The 22,799-nt window shown below is 42.1% G+C and overlaps 1 protein-coding gene across 1 annotated transcript in view; it reads left to right on the forward strand.

The window, feature by feature from the left end:
- LOC136571149 (polypeptide N-acetylgalactosaminyltransferase 18-like) overlaps window positions 1-22,799 on the forward strand; it is a 79,915-nt gene that overhangs the window by 51,321 nt on the left and 5,795 nt on the right. The window contains exon 12 of the mRNA XM_066571508.1: window positions 16,314-16,478. Within this exon, the coding sequence (XP_066427605.1) occupies window positions 16,314-16,478 (165 nt within the window). The remainder of the gene's footprint in view (window positions 1-16,313; window positions 16,479-22,799) is intronic.

The raw sequence follows: 22,799 nt of genomic DNA on the forward strand, positions 1-22,799 counted from the left end.
TATTAAAGACGTAGTGATTTGTTCAGCATGCATATTCCATTTCAGCAGTTATTTTTGGTGCTTTCAAGCTCTCAAATTAGCCTTAAAACTGTGAAGTCTGCATTGACCGACTCACAAATGGCAGTTTGGGAAATTAAAAATGCAGCACAGCTCATGAACTCACTAGTTTTGGTAAAAATAACATGAGGTTTAAATAAATATTTTAAAAAGATAAAACTGAGGTTACTGCATTAAACTTGGAATTTTTTAGATAGTGCTGCTTTGCCTTTGGGATGGAGGTCTGCGACCAAAAGGGCAGGGACAGAACTCGGTATGGAAAAATTAGATCATGGTAAATCAGAGCTGTAAATTTCATGTTGGTTTGGGGATTTAATTTGATCTTCTTTTTTATAGTAACCCAGAACCAAATCCTTAAAATTTTTACTTGTCCTTAAATGGGTTTATGCAAGGAAATCTTCAACTGTCCAAATAGAAATTATCAAATACCATTGCATTAGAGGGATACAGTGTGCTGAAAAGGTTTCCTTTGTTAAATTGTGCCTGCACGTGTTTTCTTTATATGGGACATGTTTTGGGTACCATCTGATCTCAGGGTTGTGTGCTGTCTGCACTGCTGGATCAAATTATCAAATTATTATCAATCTTAATTTAATTTATTTGTGTCCAGTGCAGTCAAAACACTTAGTCCTTTCACCTACTGCATTGAATTAAACATCTCATCAAGTTTAACCTCATTCTTGTTAGCAATTATGAATTTGGGGGTGGGGGTGTTAAGCATTTTTGGAGCATGTTGTTTTTTTCCCCAGCTGGCATTTTGAAATTCAGTATCATAGTAATGAGAGTCACTGTGAGTGTGTGTGTAAAGAGAGCCTGAGACTCTTGGGACCTTCTGGAGCACTCAAGGCACATTTAACCCTCAGCTGTCAAGTGAGCTGCATGTCATTGTGCCAGATGTGTGACGTACGTGGTTAGCCCTCTGAGGGACCGAATTCCCACTTTCAGCACACCTAATGATGCATGGGCACCCATTTCTGGCTTCCAAATATCTTCTAATACCCTATGTCACGTGTTCTCAAGTAAGTTCAATCTGCCCTTGCAGACTCAGCTTGCTGCACATAAATTTGAAGCAATTCTGTAATTTGATCAATATTCCCCGAGATAACGCTGTAGTAAAGGTCACTAAGAAGAAACAACACCACCTACAGATACTGTGTCAGGTTAGATGTTTACTTGAGCTTCTTTGGCACTGTTCAGACTTCTAAACATCAATACTGATTAACTTTTTTTGTTAATTAAACATTTACCTCTTAGGATTCTTCCTGTCCCTCCAACTTCGTTGCTCTTCAGCAGTTTTCAGCCTTGTTCTTATGGGAAACTATTTCCCACAGTCACAGAATGTTTGAGGTGGGAAGGGACCTCTGGAGTCCATCTGGTCCAACCCCTCTGCTTAAGGAAAATATCTCATGATACTTTATTTTCCTATTCTATCCACAAATGCAGATGAAACCCAGTTCATCTTGGGTAAGAGGAGTCCCCTGTGTGGGAAAATAATTCAATCTCTTCCCAAATTTGCCAACTCCAAGACAAATATGTTGTCTGGACAGGGGTGAAAAAAGGTTCCACGATCTCAGGTCCATCACTTCCCCAAAAGGCTAAAAGCTCTCCAAGACTTGAGGGAGATAGAAAAGAAACTCTGGTATTTCTGACAGCTCTTCTTTAAAGGAGCAAACCAAGCATTCAAGAGATAAGGTAACTCTAACCAAATAGAGGGACCCAATGAAATGGTTCATCTTCAGTACCAAACAGTGGCAGCAGTGAGTCAACAGTGAAAACAGCAGTGGGGATGGAGCCCCCCAGCTGATCATGAAGCAGGACAGGACAGTGACTAGAGCTCTAATTTCAGCAAGCCTGGCCCAAGGATTTCAGTCAGTGCTTAATGAAATGCTTCCTGGGTAACAGCTATGAAATGAGGCTAATTAAATAATAGTTAAATCAGGCTTTAAGTGTAAAGCAGCTGCAAAAAAGTCTGAGAGATACTTTGTGCCACAGGAGAGTAAATCAGGTGCCCCATGTGCCATAGAGAATGTGAAGTTAGTTTTATTTAGAGAGTGCTCAGCACTGTACCAGGATCAGGTGCATCAGTGTTACTCAGCATCTCAGGTGAGGATGTAGCCTGTCACCTCAGCTTCCCATTCATCTCCCAGATTGTTCTATGGCTGTTGAAGGAACAAAATTTTCTGGCACCTTTTTTAGGTGTGATGCAATCTAGTATCATGAGGAAAGGGCTCTGTTGGCTTGAAGCATGCAGAGATTTCATGTTGAATCATCAAGAGTGTGGGTGGTGTGATTTTACCTGTTCCACTGTCTTCCTGCAGTGAATCTGACAGGTGCAAGTCACAGGCTGAGTTGTACTGGAGACTGACACATTTCTGCCCTGAGATTCTGCTTAGGAGGCTGCCAGCAGTGGGCTGGGAAAGGAGCACGCTGAAGGAATAACTTGCAGCTGACTGTAGCTGAGTCCTCCAGGTGTGTAGCTAGGGGAGATCTGCACCAACAGTTTGGTGGCTAAAAATCTGGTGCTTTCCCTCAGTCTGGTTGGGTCTGGGGGAAAAGCTAGATACAGTTAGCGTGGTTTTGGGTCAAACCTAGCTCTGCTCTTCTGGGGTTTTGCCACACTCATTTCCTATCCCAGGTCCTAGCAGCCCAGCTGGGACAAGGACAGGGTGTGAGCTGCCTCTTTGCTGAGCTCCTGCCCAGGCTGCCTGGGCCTTGGAGCTGTCTCTAGGAACTGAGAGGGTCACTGTCCTCTCTCTGTACAGTTTGGGCTGCACACATGGGGCAGGGCTGCACTGGTGGTGTCTCCCCAAGGCAGTGTCCTAGCACAGCATTGCTGAGGGCATGGTCCAGTGTCCCCTGGGAAGGAGGGCACAATTCCATTCCACTGATTATTAATGAATTCCCAAACCAATATTTCTCCAGAGCATGCCCCTGCCCTCTGAGGGAACATCTAGCCCTAGAGGGCCTGTGTAGGGCCATAGATTTGTGCTTTAGGGACAATCTGCACAAAATAATACAAATCACTAAATAGTTTACTGTGCACTAGACAATTGTAATAATCCTTACTAGTGTTTCGATTCATATGCAAATTCAGAAGCTAACAGTAGGCGTTGTTGTTGGTTTAGAACAATCGAAAGGATATTGTAAAATTAATTTACTTAAAAGAGTCTTGAAAGAACTATTATTTATATTGTGAATACTCAGTGACTTTTAATTATGAGTGACTGATGTGCCTAGTTTTTGTATTAATTCTAAACAGCAAGACAGCAGGCTTTTTCTTTTCTTTAAGTCTGTGTCCTGTTGATACTGTTCTGGGATAATCTACTTCAGATATTAAAATAAAACCTCCAAAGGCATGCAGAAAATGCAGGGGAAAACCTGACATAATCTGTCTTTGGTGCTGAAGGCAGCTCAGCGTCACAGCCCAGTGGTATCTCGGGGCCTGGAGCTTAGCAGAGCTCTTTTAGCTATTCAGTGTTGTACTTGAAGGTCATTTAAACATCCTGGCTTTAGAGCTGTTGGTTTTATTTTGCTGCCTCATCCATCTGATAAGCTGCTAGTCAGAAATCTGAGCCTCTTCTGCTTAGCCCGTGAAGGCCTGAGTTTATATCTAGCCTTCACTGCATGACTGAGTGGCCTAGAAATGAAATTAAATGAAATGAATGAAAATGGGGGCATATATCTTACTATTTGCCTGATTAAGCAACATGCCTTTGCATATCACAGCATTTGCAGTTTTATTTCTTGCCAAGGTTTACAGCCTAATTTGTGCAAAGGGCTCAACACAGAGTTGGGAACATTTGCAGGTGTAAGAGAAGTGAAGCTCCCTCAGCCAAGCACAGTAAGGATTCCCTCACAGCTCAGGCAGTTGAATTCTTGTCCTCCTTGACATCAAAGCACTTTTCTGCTTTTTGAACTGCTTTGTTTGTTTATTTGTTCCTAGTTCAGAAAATCTTTTAAGACTTAAATACTCATGGTGAGAAATCTTGGTGTATAGTTGCTTCTAGGGGCATTCTTCTTTTCCATCTTTCCATTAAAATGCCATTAGCACAAAAAGTACATTTAGTGATAGAAATGTAGTAGGTGATGCTTTTCTTTGCCCTTCTTTTGGGTGCCTGAAGAGCAGAATAAAAGAGGAATCTCTGGGATGTGAGCACACTATTCCAGCCCGAGACACATCTCAATCTGACTTGCAGAGCCTTCTGAACTTGTCAATTTATTCATGAGCACAGGCAGGATTGAAGCTCCAGCTTCTGCATGAGGTCATAGTGTGCAGGATCCTCATTTAAATGTTAGCTGTGACTTCTTTCTCTGAGTGTCATTTGCTGTCACCCTGAAAACTGTGGAGCCACTCCCTCAAGGCATTTGGCAGGCAGGGAAAGTGCCTATTCTAGTAAGGCACATATATTTTTCCACTTGCCTTGGAAAGCTTAAAAGTATTTCAGGGAAGAAATTTTCTTTTAGGATACAGTTGGGATGGATAAAACTTCATGAGCTCCTGTCAGTCTATGGAGAGAGAGCAACAGTAAAGAGTGAAACAAATCAGTTGAAGTGATAGGCTTTATTACTTGAAATATATTATCTACAGCTAAGGCATAATATTTTTACTTTTTGTAGGCTACTGTGATTAAGGATTTGCTTGGATTTCGATGCTGTCCATTTAAAATAGGAGAAATTATTTTCTTCAGCTTAATGGACTTTTAACGTGGTTTAAGACGAAAAATACTCCTGGGTGCACCCAGATGGGAACAGAGTAACTTTGCTTTGTTCTCCATGAAAGGGAAACTGCACCAAGCTGCACCTCTCACCCCTGCCTGATGAACAGCCACACCACAGGCCCCCTTCAGCACAAGCCCAAAGGGAAAGAAAGCCTTTGTTCTTTCATAAAAAGAGAAAAGCTCATCTGTTGATGACAGAGATAATCAACAAAAAATGGTAAATGTGCTCTTTGCTTTGGTGGTTTTCAGTCGTGCCTGCGACATCAGAATTCAAGCTGTCTAATCCGTACTTTGTTGTAAAGTTGGCTGCTAAGTCATGTAAGTCATTTAAAGAAAAGCACAGCACAGACATCAGATGTCTGAAATTTTATTCATATTATGACAAAGCATGCAGCTAAACCTGACAGAGATCTCATTTATTTTAGTTGATTAAAAATAACGTTACTGAGTGTGAAACTAGGCTACATATAGTATTTGTCTTTTCTGTCAGTGTAGGCATGTATGACATGATAACCTGAGGCAAATAGTGCCAGGTTGAACTCTGAAATGTGACTAATTCTAACCTGGGAGAGGACCACAGAAGTACCCACTGAGCAGCTCAAGTGGTGGAGCTTGACACAAAACCAGCTGTTTGTCACTGAAAGGGCAGCACTGAATGTTCTGTGCATGGAAATGCACAATGTACCTGCAAGTAATGAGCCTTTAAGATGTGGTTCCCCAGTGGCCGTATCTCAGCTGTAAGACAATTCCTGAAACCAGGTGAGAGACAAAACACTGAACAAGATTGTCTGTGTGACTGCTGTGCATCTGTGCTGAGTTTCTCTCACATTCCTGTGCTTGAACAAAGTGAAATTCTTTTTCATTCTTTTAGTTTTGGTGTTTGAGGCCCTCTGCTGCACTGCAGAGGCTTTTGTCCCTCCTCACTGTGTTGGAGCCCTGGTAGTGCTCCAGACCATTGGTGCTTCTCATCCTGTGGGTCTCCAGAAGGGTCGTGTTCCAGCTTTTATAATATCCACAATTAGACTTTCAGAGTAGAATTATTTCAGAGGTTAGGAGGTCGAGTGGGAGGTTAAAACTGCTGCTGAAGGAAGCACTGCTAATGGGACTAGGTGAGAACATCCGAGCTTCACTTTTGTCAAAGTGCTCTGACACACTGGGATGTTCTAAGCTATTGTTTTAGTTTTAATTGGCATAAGAATTTTGGCATTGCCATTGTAACTGAAGTCTCTAAGCGGATTCTTTGGTTGCAGGTGGTTTGACATTTCAATTTGGCTTCTTAAAGGTGCTTGCATGAGGGTCCCTTTAGAAACTTAACTCTGGCTGATGAACTCTTGTGGTTGTATTGTTCTTTGAGGTGTCTCTGTGGGGGAAGAATATGTCCTTGCTAGTAGTTAAAAAAAAAACAACAAACAAAAGAGAGATTGTCACTAAACAACTTAGGTTAAAATGAGTTCACTTCCACACAGAAGTTTTAATGTCTTTTGTCTTTAGCACAAAAAGTAACTACATTTTAGATAATTTTTTTCCTGAATTTGCATGTGTTGCTGCCAGTGTAGTACCTCTGGAAAACTGACATCAAATGCAGACATGATTCTAAGAATGGGTGAGACTGGCTCATCTGATCTTAGAAACAGATTTGTGATTCCTTTAAGTGAAGCCAGGGGAAAGAATAGGCTTATGTGTAAAGCCATACCTGTAGGGAGCTGGGGATTCTTCCAGAGTTGTACAGTAACTACCTTCCTTTGTTCCTGTCACAAAATGATGAAAAATTACAGCACTTGTGGAACTCAAGAGGAATTAAAGGAGCTCTGTATCCACAGCCATTGCTCACTGCCACACAAAATTAAACATGACAGGGCTGGATTACAAAGCAAAACTAAATGAATCTACAAACTGAAAACCTCAAACAAACAAGCAGGAACTTCAAAACCCTTGAGATCGAGGTGTTTACTGTGGAGCATCTTAAGAGGGTGTGGCATTCGGCTGTAATTTGCCTTAACTTATCCCTTGTAGACAAAAAAATTCATCTAATTTAGTTTAGAAAACATAATACTGGTAGAAATAACAAGTTTTTTTTAGAAAACTCTCAGGTTATGCCACTAGAAGAACCACTTTCTGAAGAGTGGTAAGCTGCATGATACATCCCTGGCACTGCATCTCTTTTATTGTTATGCTTATTATTGCAGTTCTAAGCACTCCAATAATTACCCAGATGTCTTCTATATCAAGTGCTCTACAACCTCAGAATAAAACCTTGACTTGATGCACTCAGTACACCCTTGACTTGAAGAGCTAAAGCCTACAAACAGAGTATTAGAAACAGGAGATTCTGGGAGACAGGAGAAGGGAATGCTAGGAGGTACTGACAGAGCATTCTTGGATTAATCAGAAAAATTCAAATTACTGGTTTATTTTTTTTCATTTTGAACATTTGGGAAGTTCTGTGGAATGGGCAGAGAACAGTGAAGGCTGGCAATTAGGAGCTGGATCATAAGCTGGTAATACTTGCTTGGCTGATAAGTAACACGAGAAGGGTTCAGAAGGGCTTTGAGAATGAAGACAAGCGAGTTTCAGCAGTGTGGAAAACAGAACAAGAGGAAAGATACTGCCTTTCAGAAAGGCAGCCTGGAAACCGACATTAGGAAGCATTCGGGGATTTGAAGTGGGCATGCATCTCGACATCAGCGAGGAAACCAGCAAGGGTCAACTTGAAGTGGAAAAGTTGTATTTTATTGCAGGAAAAATAGGCTGTATGGCAAGTCTTGATGATTGGGAAGAGGTTCAGGGTGAAGATGTGCATTATATAAACACACAATTATCTGAACATGACTGTGCCCATTCTAATCTGGAGGTCTAGCTATGAAGAGGTAAAAACCCTGCTTTTAGAGTTATTGATGCTGAGTTACCAAGTGCTTATCCACAGATGGCAGTGAACTAGCTCAGACTTTAATTTGCCTAGAAGTCAGCTCTGCTTTAAAGGATGGACCAGTCCATCAGCGAATGGAAACAAAAGCTGTTTGTTCCCTGGTGAGTCTGTGTGGAAGGAAAAGAAAACAGGGTAAGAAAGACATGGGATTCTTTAGGAATCCACAAAGAAAACTGTGAAGGTTCAAGAGAGGTTAGTGGGAAAGGGTGAAGGAAACTGCAGATAGGTCCAAGTCACAGGAGCCGTAAGACAACGTGTTTTTAAAAAAGCAGGACACAGGTGCCAAAATGGTTCTGGATTTTTTTGCTGCCCTGGTTTTTTGGTTGTTTTTTTTTTTTTTTTTTTTGTCTTGTGGAAGACATGTAGAGATCTTGTGCAGAGAAAACAGCAAAACCCAGAGAAACACTAGGAACCAAATCAAGTAAATTTTAATTTATCCAGTTCCTGTTAATTCTGTACTTACCAGAATTAGGAGAACTATGGCAGTAAATACTGAGAGCATATCTAAAACCCATGATTGACAGCTTTATTCAATTTAAAAAGCGGAGCTTAAGTTAATAGGATTTTTGTCTGCTTGTTTAAAATAAAACCAATGCAGAATACCAAAGTAGGCAAAACCAGAATTAAGTATTCCACTGCAATATGAGTTCATGAGTTTAAATTAAAAAGAAAAGATCTGGCATTTAGTACCTGTCTATTTTCTATCAAAATGTTAACATATTTGTGATTTTAAGCATGTATTTCTAGCACCACAGTGTATTATTGAAGGTTTCTGAGCACCTTGGTTTTACTACTATCAAATATTGTTGCTTGGATTTCAGGTCCTAATTAGTGCATGGACATGAAGAAGAGCAAGTAGGTCAAATAATCAGTATGCTGGTGCCTTAATTCAGTAGATTCAAATCTAAACACTGAAGTGAAATAGTGAATCTCACTTTATTACCATTAAAATCCAAGTTAAGGTGTGGCTACACTTGGTGTACCAGAGCTGTCTGTCAGCTCTTCACGAAGGCAAGATTCCAAGTTAATTGATCCTCAGCATGGGTACAGTATCATCATAATGGTTCTAAAGTTGAACCATCAGGCTGAAAACCTGCCTCCAAAACCAGCATGAATCTTCTGAGGGTTGACCTGTGGCTTGGGAGTAACTTTCTGTAATTCTCAGCCCATGTTCTCATGTATTTCCTTCCTCAGCAGTGTTTTAGGGCAGCACAGGACAGAGAGATGCTGTTGCTACAGGACAGCACAGCCTCTCTCCTCTGCCACTTCCTACATGAATAATAAATGGGAAAACACTTGATTTTCATCTTAGTGATGTATATGTTTGTGTTGTTCAGAATGACCTTGCATTCTGTTGGGCATTTTCTAATCAGGGTTGGAAAGCTCTTTCTTTCTGATGTATTTATGGAGCAAGAAGTGCCAGAATAGGAATTAGGAACAATACAAACAGCCAAATAAAGGCAATGGGAGCTAAGTCTGGATTTACTGGAATCCATCAGACTGCTCCTTGGCTGGAGTTACAGTCAAGTATGAATCTGCTTTGAGACTTTGGACCTAGTATGTTAATATATTAATCCTGACAATAAATGACTTCATGGATTCATTTGGAAAAAAATATGGTTCAAAGATGGAATAAAGCAGTGGTGAATCAGGCTTCTTATCCCTCAGTTACTATGCCAAAGGCAAAGTAGCAAATAAATACTGCTGGTGGTGAGCATTAAGTTTGCTCATTATAAATGCAGAGACGTGTCCCAGTCTCCAGCGTGATTTCATCTGGGAACGTTGCCACAAGGATTACAAATGGCTTTCAGCCTGAAAATTGGTATGTATTGCTCTAAGCTTACAGTGGGGAGTTGGCAATTTATCCTTCAGATAATCATCTTGTGTTAAGTTGAACATCTAAGTGTAATTTTTTGCAACATGATAAACCAGCTGCCATGAATAACTTACTGCAACTGGCAACCCACTTCAGCTCTGAAGCCTTTATGAAGTCTGGTGGCTTTTCAAAGTTTAATAACAAACTTGGATCCAAGACTCCCATCACACTCAAAGTCAGTGGAATTTCAGTGTTAATTGCAACGGGAATCACAATTTGACCTTTCAGGGCAAACTTCTCAAGGACAGAAGTTCTGCATGACAGCATTGAAAAGGCCAAAGCTGTGCATTTGTGTCCAAGTAAGCAGAGCTCATTTACCCTTCCCTGTACTCTACAGCATCATGGGGGGTTGTGCAGATTTTATCTTGGGTAAGTGTTTGAAATATTTTCACTGGGCAAAAAAATGTTGGCTGGATTACCTTGGGTGTAATTTCTGCCATGGCAGGCTTAGGTGTGTTCTGCACTGTGCCACTGCAACGCAGCTACACGAAATGTGAGTGTTGCACCAAGATGATCCTTCCAGCCCTCAGGAAGCCTGCCAAGGTGATTGAGTTGGTGATTTTCAGAAAGAGCAGCAGCACCTTTCACTTTGGCAGGCCCTGACTGAGTGGCTGATCTGTACAGTGAGGTCTGGCCCAGCCTTCTGGTCTGGCTCTGTCTGACCAGGCTGGGCCAGAGCTGAAGTACAGGAGGACATTCTGTGGATGGTGCTTAGCATCATCCCCCTGTGTGAAACAGAGGCAACCAAACCTTGTCACAGATCTTTAATATCAGCAAGGAAGTACTCTACATGCATGTGTAGTTCCATTTACATTGTCTCAGCTCTAAACCTTTCTACATCCCTAACTGTTATTTGCTGATTTTGGGCCTCCTTGCTCAGCTCTGCTCTGTGCTGTGCTCCTTCCCTGCCCCCTGGCACCTGTGGGTGCACTCTGCAGGGCTTTTCAGGGAGCAGCAGCTGAGCAGAGGATGAGCTCTTTGGCAGTGAGAGGGCTGTGCAAGTGATAGTTCAAGATTACAGCTGAAAGCAGAATTTGTCTCGGAGGAGATGGGTGGGAAAGAAGGATCAAAAGACCCTTTGTTCTGAATTTAACTACTGAGATTTAGAGGAGACTGTGATTCCAAGCATGAACTCTCAATTTTCCCTCTTCCCTGCTGATTTGCTACATGAGATTGCATCAGGAGAGAGGGGAGTCCTGGCATTCCCCAAAAATGAGCAAGGGTGTGTCTTGGTGCAATGACAAATAAAGAGTGAAGCTGCTTCTCCTTACTTCTGGAGTTGGTCTGAGTAGCAGTACTGAATACAGCTCTTGGCAATATTGTAAGCGTTCTTGATAGTGCAGCAAACTCTTAGAAAATGTTAAGCTTAGAATATTAAATAGAAAAAAATAACATTGAGCAAAAGTTCATCTGAAATGCATGTCTGAAGAACATTTAAAACACCCAATTTTCTCTAATAGTTCCTAGTCATTATGATGATTTCCTGAGAATCCTGTGCAGTTCTCAACTACCACTCATTCATGTTCTCATGAATCCTTTCAATATCCTTTAGCTATCTTTTTTCAGGACAAATAAATGTTTTTCTTAAGAAAAAAAGATAAATTGTTTAACGAAAACAAGTATGCCTTGACTAAACCACACATTGTCACCTCATATGAGGATTTGGGGAACCATTTAATTAGTTTTAATTATGTGATACCAATCTCACTTTGCTTGTCCTAATGTGAATAGACAGATTATTGGGTAGAGCAAACGGAAGTTAAGTGATGGCTTTGGATAGGACACTTCTAGTAAAATAAATTCAAGAAAGCTGCAGACTGATTGTTCCTTCGGTTGGATAAAAGGGTATTTGCAAGCCAAGTTTCTCAGCAGATATTAAAAATACTGGCAACAGTTTACAAGAAACCCCCACGTTTTACAGTCTGGGGGAAGATTATCTATGAAGAGTTTAGTTATGAGGCTGGTCTTTGAGAACACAAGAGAGACTGGAGCAGAAGCCTTGTGGCAGACACCTCTGTCCTGCTTTGAGGCAGCCAGTGTGCTTCTCTTCACACCCAGGGAGGAAACCTCTGTTATTTATTTGTTTGCTTGCTGCAAACCTTTAGGTTGATAACCCAGGGTTTTGTTTTGAAGAATTCCTTTCCCATCCCTTCAGTCTGCTGCGAGCCCCAGGCCTGCAGGGAGCGTTTCCTGAGGTCCCTGAATGCAGCTGGACCTGCAGGGAAGGGAGGCAGCCTCCAGTCATCCTGTCCCTGTGTGCGGGGCACTCACCCACCTGCTGGGACAGTGCTGGGAGGAGAGGGGCAGTGCCAAAGGCTCAGGGCACACATTGACACTTTGTGGGTCACAAATCCTACCCAAGGTTTCACAGAGTTTCTCACTGACAGCAATGCTGAGTCCTTGCAGCTTCACTTGTTGAGAAGGTGAGTGCCTTTTGTCAAACCTAAGTGATTTCCTGAACAGAAGTGCTCCCTGCCAGGTGCCCAGGAGACACAGTTGTACGTCAATGCTGCTGTAGTGAGAAAACAAGATGGTAAAATGCTGTGGGCTAGAACAGACTAATGAAATGTAAGGAGGCTTATTTTGTTACAGACAAAGAGAGTTGTTACCTGGTGCTTTGGTACCAATATTCAAGCAGGATTCTTCCTGTGGAAATTCAGTAGCTCCTCCAGGAGTATGTGTTTGATGGTGATGTGAAAATCTGTGCTTGTTTTGCTAAGGAACTTGGAATGAATGCTGTAAATCAGCATACAGCAAGTGTCTTGACTGCAGTGGATCAAAATAAATTTTTGTCTAAGGCTTAGTCCCTTGAACAAACACTGCTGTGACATTTGCTGTTGTAGCTCAAATGAAAACTCCAAGTTCCAAGTAAAAATTTCACAGTTAACGCAACAATTCAGAAGCTCATATTTAGTGTTCAGTCATTTGGACTTCCAGGGCAGTACTGGAGTGGTTGTTCAACAAATCACTGCCCTGAATTACTGCAGAATTTCTGTCCTGTTGTGTTGGTTGATGGCGATGTTTGCAGTATTGTAGAACAAATGTGCCAGTGAAATGCATTTCACCTGTATCTTTTCAAGTGTTTTAAACGAGAGTGCCTCAATTGTCCATTTTGTGCTGAAGTGCACTGCAAAACAGCTTGTGTGCTTGTTGATGCTTCTTAAAAGCATCCTCCTAAGGAAGGAGGATGTATGTAACAGCTTGTTTAAGTGACAAGTGCAAGCTGTGTGTTTATACAGCTGCAGGATCTTAAAGCATGAGCATGGTTTTAATCTGTAAGGCCAAACTTTACCTGCAGGTCAAGTTAAAATATGTTAAAAAAAAAGGCAGAGTGTGCATGGCTGACATGTACATTTTGAGAGGGTAATTCAGTTCATGTAACTCAGGTCATCTCCTATGGCCTGCTCCAGACAACTAATTTGTGTACCATCCTTAAACAAAAAAACCTCAAACAAAACAAAACAAACCCCAAAAAACCAAACAAAACCCCAAAACAAAACAAGCCTTCAAAAAGTATTTTGGAAAATGCAAATAAGCAAATAGAAACAGGAAGGTCTTGTATGAAAGCAATTAAAGTATTTTGAATATATGAAACTGTTTAAAGGGATGCTTTACCATGGTTTCATGTTTAGTAGCTTTAGGTTTCAGACTGGAACAGTAATCAGTGATAGTGAACTCTCTTTTACCAAATGGATCTCCTCCCTTCATCCCAACAGGGTTATTACTGTGTTCTCTCTGTGCAGGCGCTGTTCAAGTCTCAGAGTGGGGGACAGGAACCAGGGGCTGTTGGTAGGTTTTAAGAAAAGTTTTCTGGCTAAGTGCAACATAAACCAATGCCTTCCTATTGGCTAACATGCTGCTCAAATTGAATTTTTAGAAGTTGTGTGGTTTTAATTTGATTCCTCCAGTAGAAAAGGACAGCAGTCAAGCTGCGAGGTTGTGCAACGTGTTAAATTCTGAAGGGAAATAAGAAATGGATTTATTGTATAAGAGACTAAAATGTTTGTAATGATACACAGAACAGTTAAATATTGTCCACATTACTGGATAAGCAAAGCAACATCTTGGAAGAGCCTTGCTGGACAGGCTGCCCCCCTCCCACGTTCTGTTTTAGTTTGAGCTTGTGCCACTTACCAAGCTGAAAGGTGCCTTTCCAACACTGGGTGAGAATTCAGGATTTCTCACCTCTGTTTCCACCTGGCCCACAATGAAAAATGCAGTTATATTTCAATTAGCAGCCTGCTAATTAACTCTGTGTTTGATTGTTCTGCTTCTGTACAGTGTTGCCAACAAGCAATTGAGCAGTTCCTCCAGCCAGAGCCATGGTTCTGCTCCTGCCCAGAAGGAGGCTCGGGCTGAGCCATGGCTGCATTGACACCAGAAGCAGCTGGCAGAGCTGTAGTGTGAACTGGGTTGGTTCTGTCCCTCCAGAAGGTGAAATGATTACCTGCAGCCTTTGCTGCCAAAGGCTGAGGTGTGTGAGCTGATAAAAACAGCTCAGCCACGAGGGTTTGCAGGCACACTGCCTTCTCTGTGCAGACCTCAGGCCACAGAATGCACTTCTCAGAGTTACAGCCAAGCCTGCTCATCGGTTTCCAGCCACTGATACGTGTAAATAAGAAAAAAATGCAACCCCCCTTTATGTTCTTACATCATGTTTTCTGTAGTGACAACATGCTGAAATGGAATATCCCTTCCTGTTAATTAAAAATTTAAATAACCAACAATTTCCCTTTATGTTTTCTAGTCGTAATTTCAGGTAAGAGGTAAACGAGCTGCGACAAAAAGTTCATCTGTAGGGTGTCCTAACAATCCCTTTGTAAGATCATCTTGATCTTTTAGCCTTGCTCGGTCACTACCTCAGTTTCTCCAAAAAAAATGTCTAAATAGATCATATACATGTCTAAAATAGTTGCTCTGGGCCTGTCTAGAAAGTGCATTCTTAATGTTTAACAGTTTTCTAAGGCATCAGTTTTGTTTGCAGGAATGTTAATAACCTGACTTGTGGATGCAGAGTGATCTTGTTATAGTTCTTAGAGTTTACTTCAGTCGTAACCATCCATTCTGGAAACGTGCTCTGCCAGTTCCTTTATTACCCTGCTCTCCTCCTGTAGGGCATAACTAAACTATTGAGCTTTTCTCTGTTCAACCTCTTAAAACTTCCACTCACCTCACTTCAGCCAGCTCAAGCTTGTTACTGTTTCTGTGGGGTGAAAACAATGAAACTTCATTAAGGGGGCAAAACCTTGGCTTAGTCTAAACCATTAATGGTAACGTAATTAACTTTAGTGCAGCTCTGGCAGGTTACATCTGCCCTGGCAGTGCTACAGGAGGGTAAACTGGGGACACAGTCTTGCCCAGAACACCACCATTTATTGTGGTTGTATTCAATCCCCGAATTGACTACTTACAGCATTCCATTTTTTTTTAATTTTATTTATTACATGAAGCTCCAAAATCTTTCATCAGACCTGGCTTGTTCTGCTTTTCTGCTTTCTCTCTTATTTTACCAGAGTGTTCACAAAGGAGAACACTCACACATAAAACAGTTCACAACACCAACAATGAACAAATACCAGGAAAATCTGGGCACCAAAAAGATTCCCAAATACACCCAGCAGAATTTCCAGTTTCCCTTTTGTTACAGACAAATAGAATAGTTACAGTAAATGGCAGGGGCATTAATTTGGTGCTTCTGTCCACTCTTGTCTGTTGTGACTCTGCCACCACTGAGTTACCACAGACTTAAAACCTGGAGCACGATGTTTCCCTTTAATCTTTCTCATGGTCCTTCCAAGAAAAAGGTCTGATTGTAGCAAAATAAATTCTATTTGTGATTAGCAATCAGGCAATCCTGGTATAATCCTGTGTTACCTTCCTGGGCTTACACGTAACCTGCCAATCTGAAAGGGGACATATCCCCTCCATCCTTCCCCTTCTTTCCTTTCTTCCAGAGAAACCTTCCACATATCTTTGTAGTCAAACAGAGTAGAAAGAATTTGTATAACATAATAAACTCATGTCTTTGGTCCCAGGTGTAATCCCTGAGGCCTTTGAGGGCCCTTCTCTGCTAGAAATACAGAGCAGCCAGTGTCTGTCCCTCTTCTTTGTCTCTTGTATCTGTGTGTATTGACTTAGGAAATGTAAAATGAGAACAAATGCCTTGCAATGTGGCCATTCTGTTCTCTCTCATGCCTGTATCTGTCACCAGTTGCTAACAACTTTTTCTTTCTATATAGCATCTGCTTCAAGTGTGGATTTTATCATTTGTTTGCAGAAAACCTTAATTTATCTTTCTATCTGTCCTATAAAAGACTGAGATGCTCTGAACTCCTGTGCTGCTGTTCTCTTTTTTTAGCTCTCCAGTGAGGTGTTATCCACAGATGAAACAGTCTAATCAGAGCTGATGGCCATATTCAAGCCAATCCCAGGGTGTCTATCTTCCTCTTTGAAGACCCTCAGAAACAGAAGGAAAAACAGAAGGAAAAAGTCACATGAGACAATAATCAGTTGTATTTGCATATTTCCTCTTCAATACTTAACCAATATTTAAGCAATTAATTGTTAATTTAGACCAACTTTTAAAATGTTGTGTTGCTTCCTGCATGAAAGGAGATCCTTTCAAAGCCACCATGGGGTCAGCCTATTCAGCATATTTATCTTTGCCATTAGCTTTTGGGTGAAAGTGCTGCTTCTGTGTAGAGGCCACAAATCCTGTTTGTGCTTCCTGTTGCAGAATGTTCATTACACAAGCAGTCAGCAGCTCCACGTGGGTGTTCTGAGCCCCACCATCGGCGACGATGACAACAGATGCCTGGTGGATGTCAACAGCAGGCCCAGGCTCATTGAATGCAATTATGCCAAAGCCAAGAGAATGAAGCTTTACTGGCAATTTACTCAGGTAATTTTTGCCCAGCAGCCATTTCAGAAAGTTTTAAAGCTCTGTTTCTGTGTTGAAGTGTGAGTAATCTGTTTATTAGCAGAACAGAACCAGATTTATCCTCGCTTGCTTTGCACAGAGCCAGGAAGCTCTGTGCAGGTTTAGTTTTGATCCCAATGTCAGCTACCTCAGTAGGGTACAAAACTTGTATTATATTTTCTGAGTTCACCATGAATAACTTCTAAGGCAGAGTACTGTTATGGGGAGTGGGAAAAAAAGGTTATTTCAGTGGAGTCAAATGCAAAGTAACCTATTTCGGAAAGAGGAACAGAAATCTGTATGGTTTTCTTTTAGAAGTAGCTGTCACAAATGGTGGTAGTGGATCATTGGTGCTAACAGCCTCATAATGAGCTAGTTCTGCAGTTTCTTTTGTAAAAAGGCTCAGGCTTTTACACATGAGTGTGAGAGAGGCAGAAAGAGGCTCGAGGAAAGGCTGAGAGGTGCTTTCACAGGGATGAGAATGCTGATAGGACACTAAGGCCGGGCCTGGTGTCTGCATTCCTAACTGATTTAGAAACATGAGGGAGAATAAACAAGCCCCAGAAGTTCTGGGGCTGGAAAAGGTGCTCCAACACTTAGGGAGATCACTCTGGTTTAGCTAAGAGGAAACAGCAGGGTGACTCAAGGCATCTCAGTGCTTCCACAGTGGAACACTTCCAACCACTGGAACCTGTTTTGGCTTCAGGCTAACCTATACCCTGAGGACAAAACAGGTTCCAATGGTTGGAAGCCAAAGACAGTCAAATTCTGTTTTTCAAAGAAAGATGAGTTTTTCCTAAGGTAAGTTTAACACAGTGGAACTTTGCCATGTCAGGTGCTGGCATGCTGGTGACTCAATGAAATGAAATGACATTACTAAGTCATTACATGTCTAGTGTGAGTTTGCTGGTATCATAGTTGCTCCTCTGCAGTTTTGAGTCAACAAATCTAGTTGGGTACTCCAGCCCACAGGCTGAGGCTCACCATTAAAAGCAATTTTTTTTCCTACATTTAATTTTTCTGTAACATCCATGTGGATTTGCAAATATCTTTTCTGTCAACTCAATAATTTCTTTAATAGCCATTATCCATATCCTTTAGGACATTTGTAATACAGTTAGTATCAATCTTGGTGCAGAAAGCATCTGGACATTAATCATTAAAGCATAGTATTAGCTTATTTTGTATTTATACTTGAAAGTTGTCTAGGTCTGTAGGAGGTAACTCTCAAGCAATAGATCTTAAATCCCTAAGTTGGCCACTCAAGGGCAAAGTTTCAATTATATTTTGTCACAAATTTTAACACTAGTCTTTTCATGAGGGGAGCCTCACTGTATCCATCTCTGCACTTGATTTTTTTATACCAATTCTAAAAAGTATAATTAAAATTGAAGAGTATTTCAGTAACATTTTAGCATGGTTCACCTCTCCAGTGATTGCACTGTATACCCCAAGGTTTTGGTGACAATTAATGGTTTCTACTCCAGGATACTACTGCTATTTCATAATACTGATTGTGTTAGATCTTACTGTGGGGGCAGGGGACAGCAGCAGAAGGCCTTGATAATTTAGCTGTTAAAATCTTTAAAAATGGGATTCAGCAGTATCAGGACTGTTGCAATTCCCTGTTCCAGCTACAGTCTCTCAAGGAAGGTGCAGCACTGGTAAACTCAACTCTGTGGCCTCCCTCTTCCTTCTGCAAAGGAACATCTCCCTGAGAGAAGTGAAAGCTAGTTAGTTGTTTGTTCATGATAAATTAAGAGACAAATGAAAGAATTAAAAGTTTTCTGTTCAGAAAGGATTTTGCTAAGCCCAAGGCAATTAAAATGTCATTATTGCTCAATGGGGTACCTTCTGTAAGTTAGAAGAAAGTTAATGAATGTAATCAGGGCTTGCCAAGATCACTGATGAACTCCATTTGCAGTGCACCCATTTAGCCTGGTGAACAGATGTATTTGTGTGGCCATCTTGGAAGTTCTCTCTAAAAAGACTTTTCATTACATCTTTAAAGTTCTGGTTTTTCTTATCCATATGTGCAGTGAGCAGGACTACTGTGAGTATCATACTGATGCTTATATTGCCTTGAAATTTGTGAACCATTAATTAAAATGTAGATGCTGGTTGTAGCCTTTTGTAGCACTTTGTTTTAGCTGGAGCTGTGCTTTGACTTCTCTGGGCTCTTGGGCCATTCCATGGGAATGTCTGATGGTGTAGGTAAGTAAAAATACAGCAGGGCAAGTGGGGAACTGTGTGAGAAGGGGAACAGGAAACAGACTGAGCACCCAAAGTAGGATAAACCAGCTGAACTAGATTTCCCTGACCAGCACAAAAAACTGCATTTTTCCTGACAGACATTTATGGTAAATTAGTTTGAATGAGGAAGCACTACAGTCTGAGAGGCCCCACAACAATCTGTGATGGGACATGTACAGCAGTCTGGTTGATAGAAAACTGCACAGCTTTTAAAAAAAAATATCCTTCAGGTAACACTTTGATCCTCCTTTGTACTATGTTATGATGAGTGAATTCCATATGGCAAAAGTAGAAGATGGGTTACCCTCAGTTAGGGGACTCCTTGCTTCTGTAGATCTATTACAGAACTATTTAATTAATTATTAAGTCACATCTTTTAGATCAGAAGTATGTGTATACACACCTATATATATATGTTGTGCATATATATCAATTTTTTTTTTATTATTTTATCTTTTACTTTGGTTTTAAAATTTTAAATTCCCTGGCTATCCTCAGTTGCAGGCAGTTGGAGTCAGGCAGCCAGGTGTCCACTGCTACTTTGTGGACAAAACTGTGGTTTGATGGGCAGGCACTTGGAGGGAATCACTGCCTCTGGTGTCTTTGTCCTGTACAGAAACTTGCATTGAGCATTCAAAGCTTGTAGTGTGTGTTTGTATAATCAGGATCTCTCTGAGCACATTTCCATACTCCACAGTTTTGTACAGCTGCCAAATGCAATGAGACCCAATAAAATGCAGGCTTTGGTGTCATTCTTGCTTGCAAAGCATCTTCAAGTGTTTACAACAGTAATTATGTCAAATTATGTAAATTAGCCCAGAAAAGAGTCCCATCAACTGGGTGGTGTTCAAGAATTTGATTGTTCAGGCTGTTTGTCAAGTCTTCTCTTAGAGAAATGTTTGTTTTGGAAATACTTTTATGCTGGAATGTTTTCTAGGTGTTTGATAGCTCACCTAGTTCAGTCTGTCTCATCACTTTTTCATTTAATCAGAACCAAGCCAGAGCTTCCAGCAAAAAGCCCAGTAAGTGATCAGAAATTACATAAGGCAGAGGAGATAGAGGCAAGAATTATTTGGTAGAAAAAGGTCAGAATTTTAGTAAAATATTATTCGAAACATGGTCTCAAGGAAGCTGCTTTGGCATCATGAAGCATGAGGAAAGCAAAACCTCAGGCTGTCAGCTGGTTTTGGCCAGGAGCAGGTGCAGCCACTGCTGGCAGCAGCAGCAGCTCCCATGGAACCAAGGGCTGGGACAAAGCACCAGCTCAGCAGCATTTCTCACTGTGCCCAGTGCCCAGTGCTCAGTGTCACTGTCCCCAGTGCCCAGTGCTCAGTGTCACTGTCCCCAGAGCTCAGTGTCACTGTCCCCAGAGCCCAGAGCTCAGTGTCACTGTCCCCAGAGCCCAGAGCTCAGTGTCACTGTGCCCAGAGCTCAGTGTCACTGTCCCCAGTGCTCAGTGTCACTGTGCCCAGTGCCCAGAGCTCAGTGTCACTGTGCCCAGAGCTCAGTGTCACTGTCCCCAGTGCTCAGTGTCACTGTGCCCAGTGCCCAGAGCTCAGTGTCACTGTCCCCAGTGCCCAGTGCTCAGTGTCACTGTCCCCAGAGCTCAGTGTCACTGTCCCCAGTGCCCAGAGCTGTGTCACTGTCCCCAGTGCCCAGTGCTCAGTGTCACTGTCCCCAGTGCTCAGTGTCACTGTCCGCAGTGCCCAGTGCTCAGTGTCACTGTCCCCAGAGCTCAGTGTCACTGTCCCCAGTGCTCAGTGTCTCTGTCCCCAGTGCCCAGAGCTCAGTGTCACTGTCCCCAGTGCCCAGAGCTGTGTCACTGTCCCCAGTGCTCAGTGTCACTGTCCCCAGAGCTCAGTGAAGCTGTACCCATTGTACAGTGTCTCTGTACCCATTGTGCAGTGTCACTCTCCCCAGTGCTCAGTGTCTCTGTCCCCAGAGCTCAGTGTCACTGTCCCCAGAGCTCAGTGTCACTGTCCCCAGAGCTCAGTGAAGCTGCTGGGACTGCTGCAGTGATGGTGCTACAGGGTCTGGTCGGTGGCAGAGAAGGGGCTGTGGGAAATGAAGGCCAGAGCACCTGGGCAGGTGAGGCCTCAGGACATCTGTTGGTAGAAACTGCTTGTGGCCATCATATCAGTCCTCTGATAGGATTAGGTTTGTTGATGTTCTGGAGAAGCAGTACATTCTCAGTGCTGCAGCCAGGTTTTTCAGAGAACAAATCCCAAATTTGCAGGATTTTAAGAAGTCTCTCAGTCTCCAATCTGATTTTCCAGCTTTGTTGCTGATGCAGAGTCAGTTGCCTGCCCTACAAGTGAAATTTGTCTCTATGTACCTCACCTGGGTGGCAGTAGATTAGTTGGAAAGTTCATTTACCTCGTTAGGGCTCCTCCAGAGGCATAGCAAAGGCAAAAGGGGAAGTTTTTCTTTAATTACTCTTTATCATGAGCTGTCCTGTTTCTGTTCAGTTGGACAGGGATGTGACCATTCCATTCTAACCAGACAAGCCACGCTCTCACTTTCTGCTGTTGTGAGAAATGCAACAGGGGAGAGCTCTGTGTAAAAAGAGGCAAAAGAAAGGACACCAGGCTGAGCTACAAACTTGGGGTCAATCCTATACAGCTGTTTCATACTTAGTTAATTTCAGTAATTCCACTTCCAGTGTGGTTGCCATAGAAAGGTAGGAAGAATCTGCATCTCTAGGGATGGGCACTCACCACATCCCTCCTGGGAGGGAGAAGATGTGCAGGGCCTGCTCTCAGCACCCTCCTGTTCCCATATCTTCTGATAACATTGCTTGTGCATGGTGTGGAGGACTGTGATTCTAGTCACTGCTGAAGGTTTCCACAGGATGTCTTCCCATTCATAAATGCCTGGAGGGAGTGGTTTATGCTATGGCCAGAAATTGTAAATGAAATTTGTTGCTGATGGCTGTAGTTACAAAATGTATTTCCTAAATGTCATAGTAGGAACTGCTTGGGAAGGAAAAGGGAAGACAGACAAGCATATTAATTACTGAGTTGTTACAGGTATTCCTCAGATAAATATGATGATTTAGATCTTACTTAAATAGGTGTTAGATAAGGAGGTCTGTTTAGCTGTATAAAGAAACAATAGACCTTAAAATGACTGAATTTACGTCTCGTTCCTCCTAAAGGCTTTTGCCTTTAAATTTCTCTTACCCACCTTTATCTAATGAAAATAAAGGTAGTGCAGCGCTAGGTTACCCAGTGCCACAGCCCAGAGAAGCAGAGGAATGCAGCTGCACAGCCAGATGAATCTGGTGGGCTGGGGAGCAAGCAGAGGATCTCTGTACCAATTTCAGATGCCCCCTTGCTGAGCACACAGCATGCAGAAGCAGAGCCCAACACCATTACAGAGCAGCCAAATTGTGATGTCCACTCCTGTTTGCATCCCATCCATTAGCCAAGGACACCAGCATACAAGAGGGATTCATCTCAGCAGAGCTCTGTGTGTCTAAGGGAACAGTGGCCCCCATCCCCTTCATCAGATTCTTCCACTATGAGAGCCACAGGCTGGCAAAGCAGCATCATTGATTTACAAGGAATCTGTATTAATGTGGTATTTCTAATACTCTCAGTATGTCTCTGTAGCTTAAGCCATGCTGTACTGCTACAGAGCTGTGTGATTAGGCAGTGCTGTTTGCCTGGCAGCTCAGAACAGAAAGGGATGGTGATCCTGTTAAAAGAAATTCAGACTTGGATCCTGCAGGAGAAATATAAAGAAAAACAGAACCTAATTATTCCATTCAATGAGCCAACAGACCAGGTTAAGCCCTGTATTTTAGTGAGGCAATCTGATTTTTAAGTAACCAGTGTTGCCAAGTGTGGAGTTTTGAACCTCAGACATAAAAGAGCACTTCCACAAACCCCATGGCTCAGCGTTGGTGTAGAGGTCCAGTGCATCAGCAGCATTTCTAAATTTAGGTCTTCTTTGCTGATTTTTTTTCTCAAATACTACCCCAGCTTGCCTGTACTTCATATTTGAACTAACTGGATAACAGCAGAAGGAATGATGGCTGGAGGATGA

This window comes from Molothrus aeneus, unplaced genomic scaffold, assembly GCF_037042795.1.
Source record: "Molothrus aeneus isolate 106 unplaced genomic scaffold, BPBGC_Maene_1.0 scaffold_71, whole genome shotgun sequence".
Taxonomy (NCBI): domain Eukaryota; kingdom Metazoa; phylum Chordata; class Aves; order Passeriformes; family Icteridae; genus Molothrus; species Molothrus aeneus.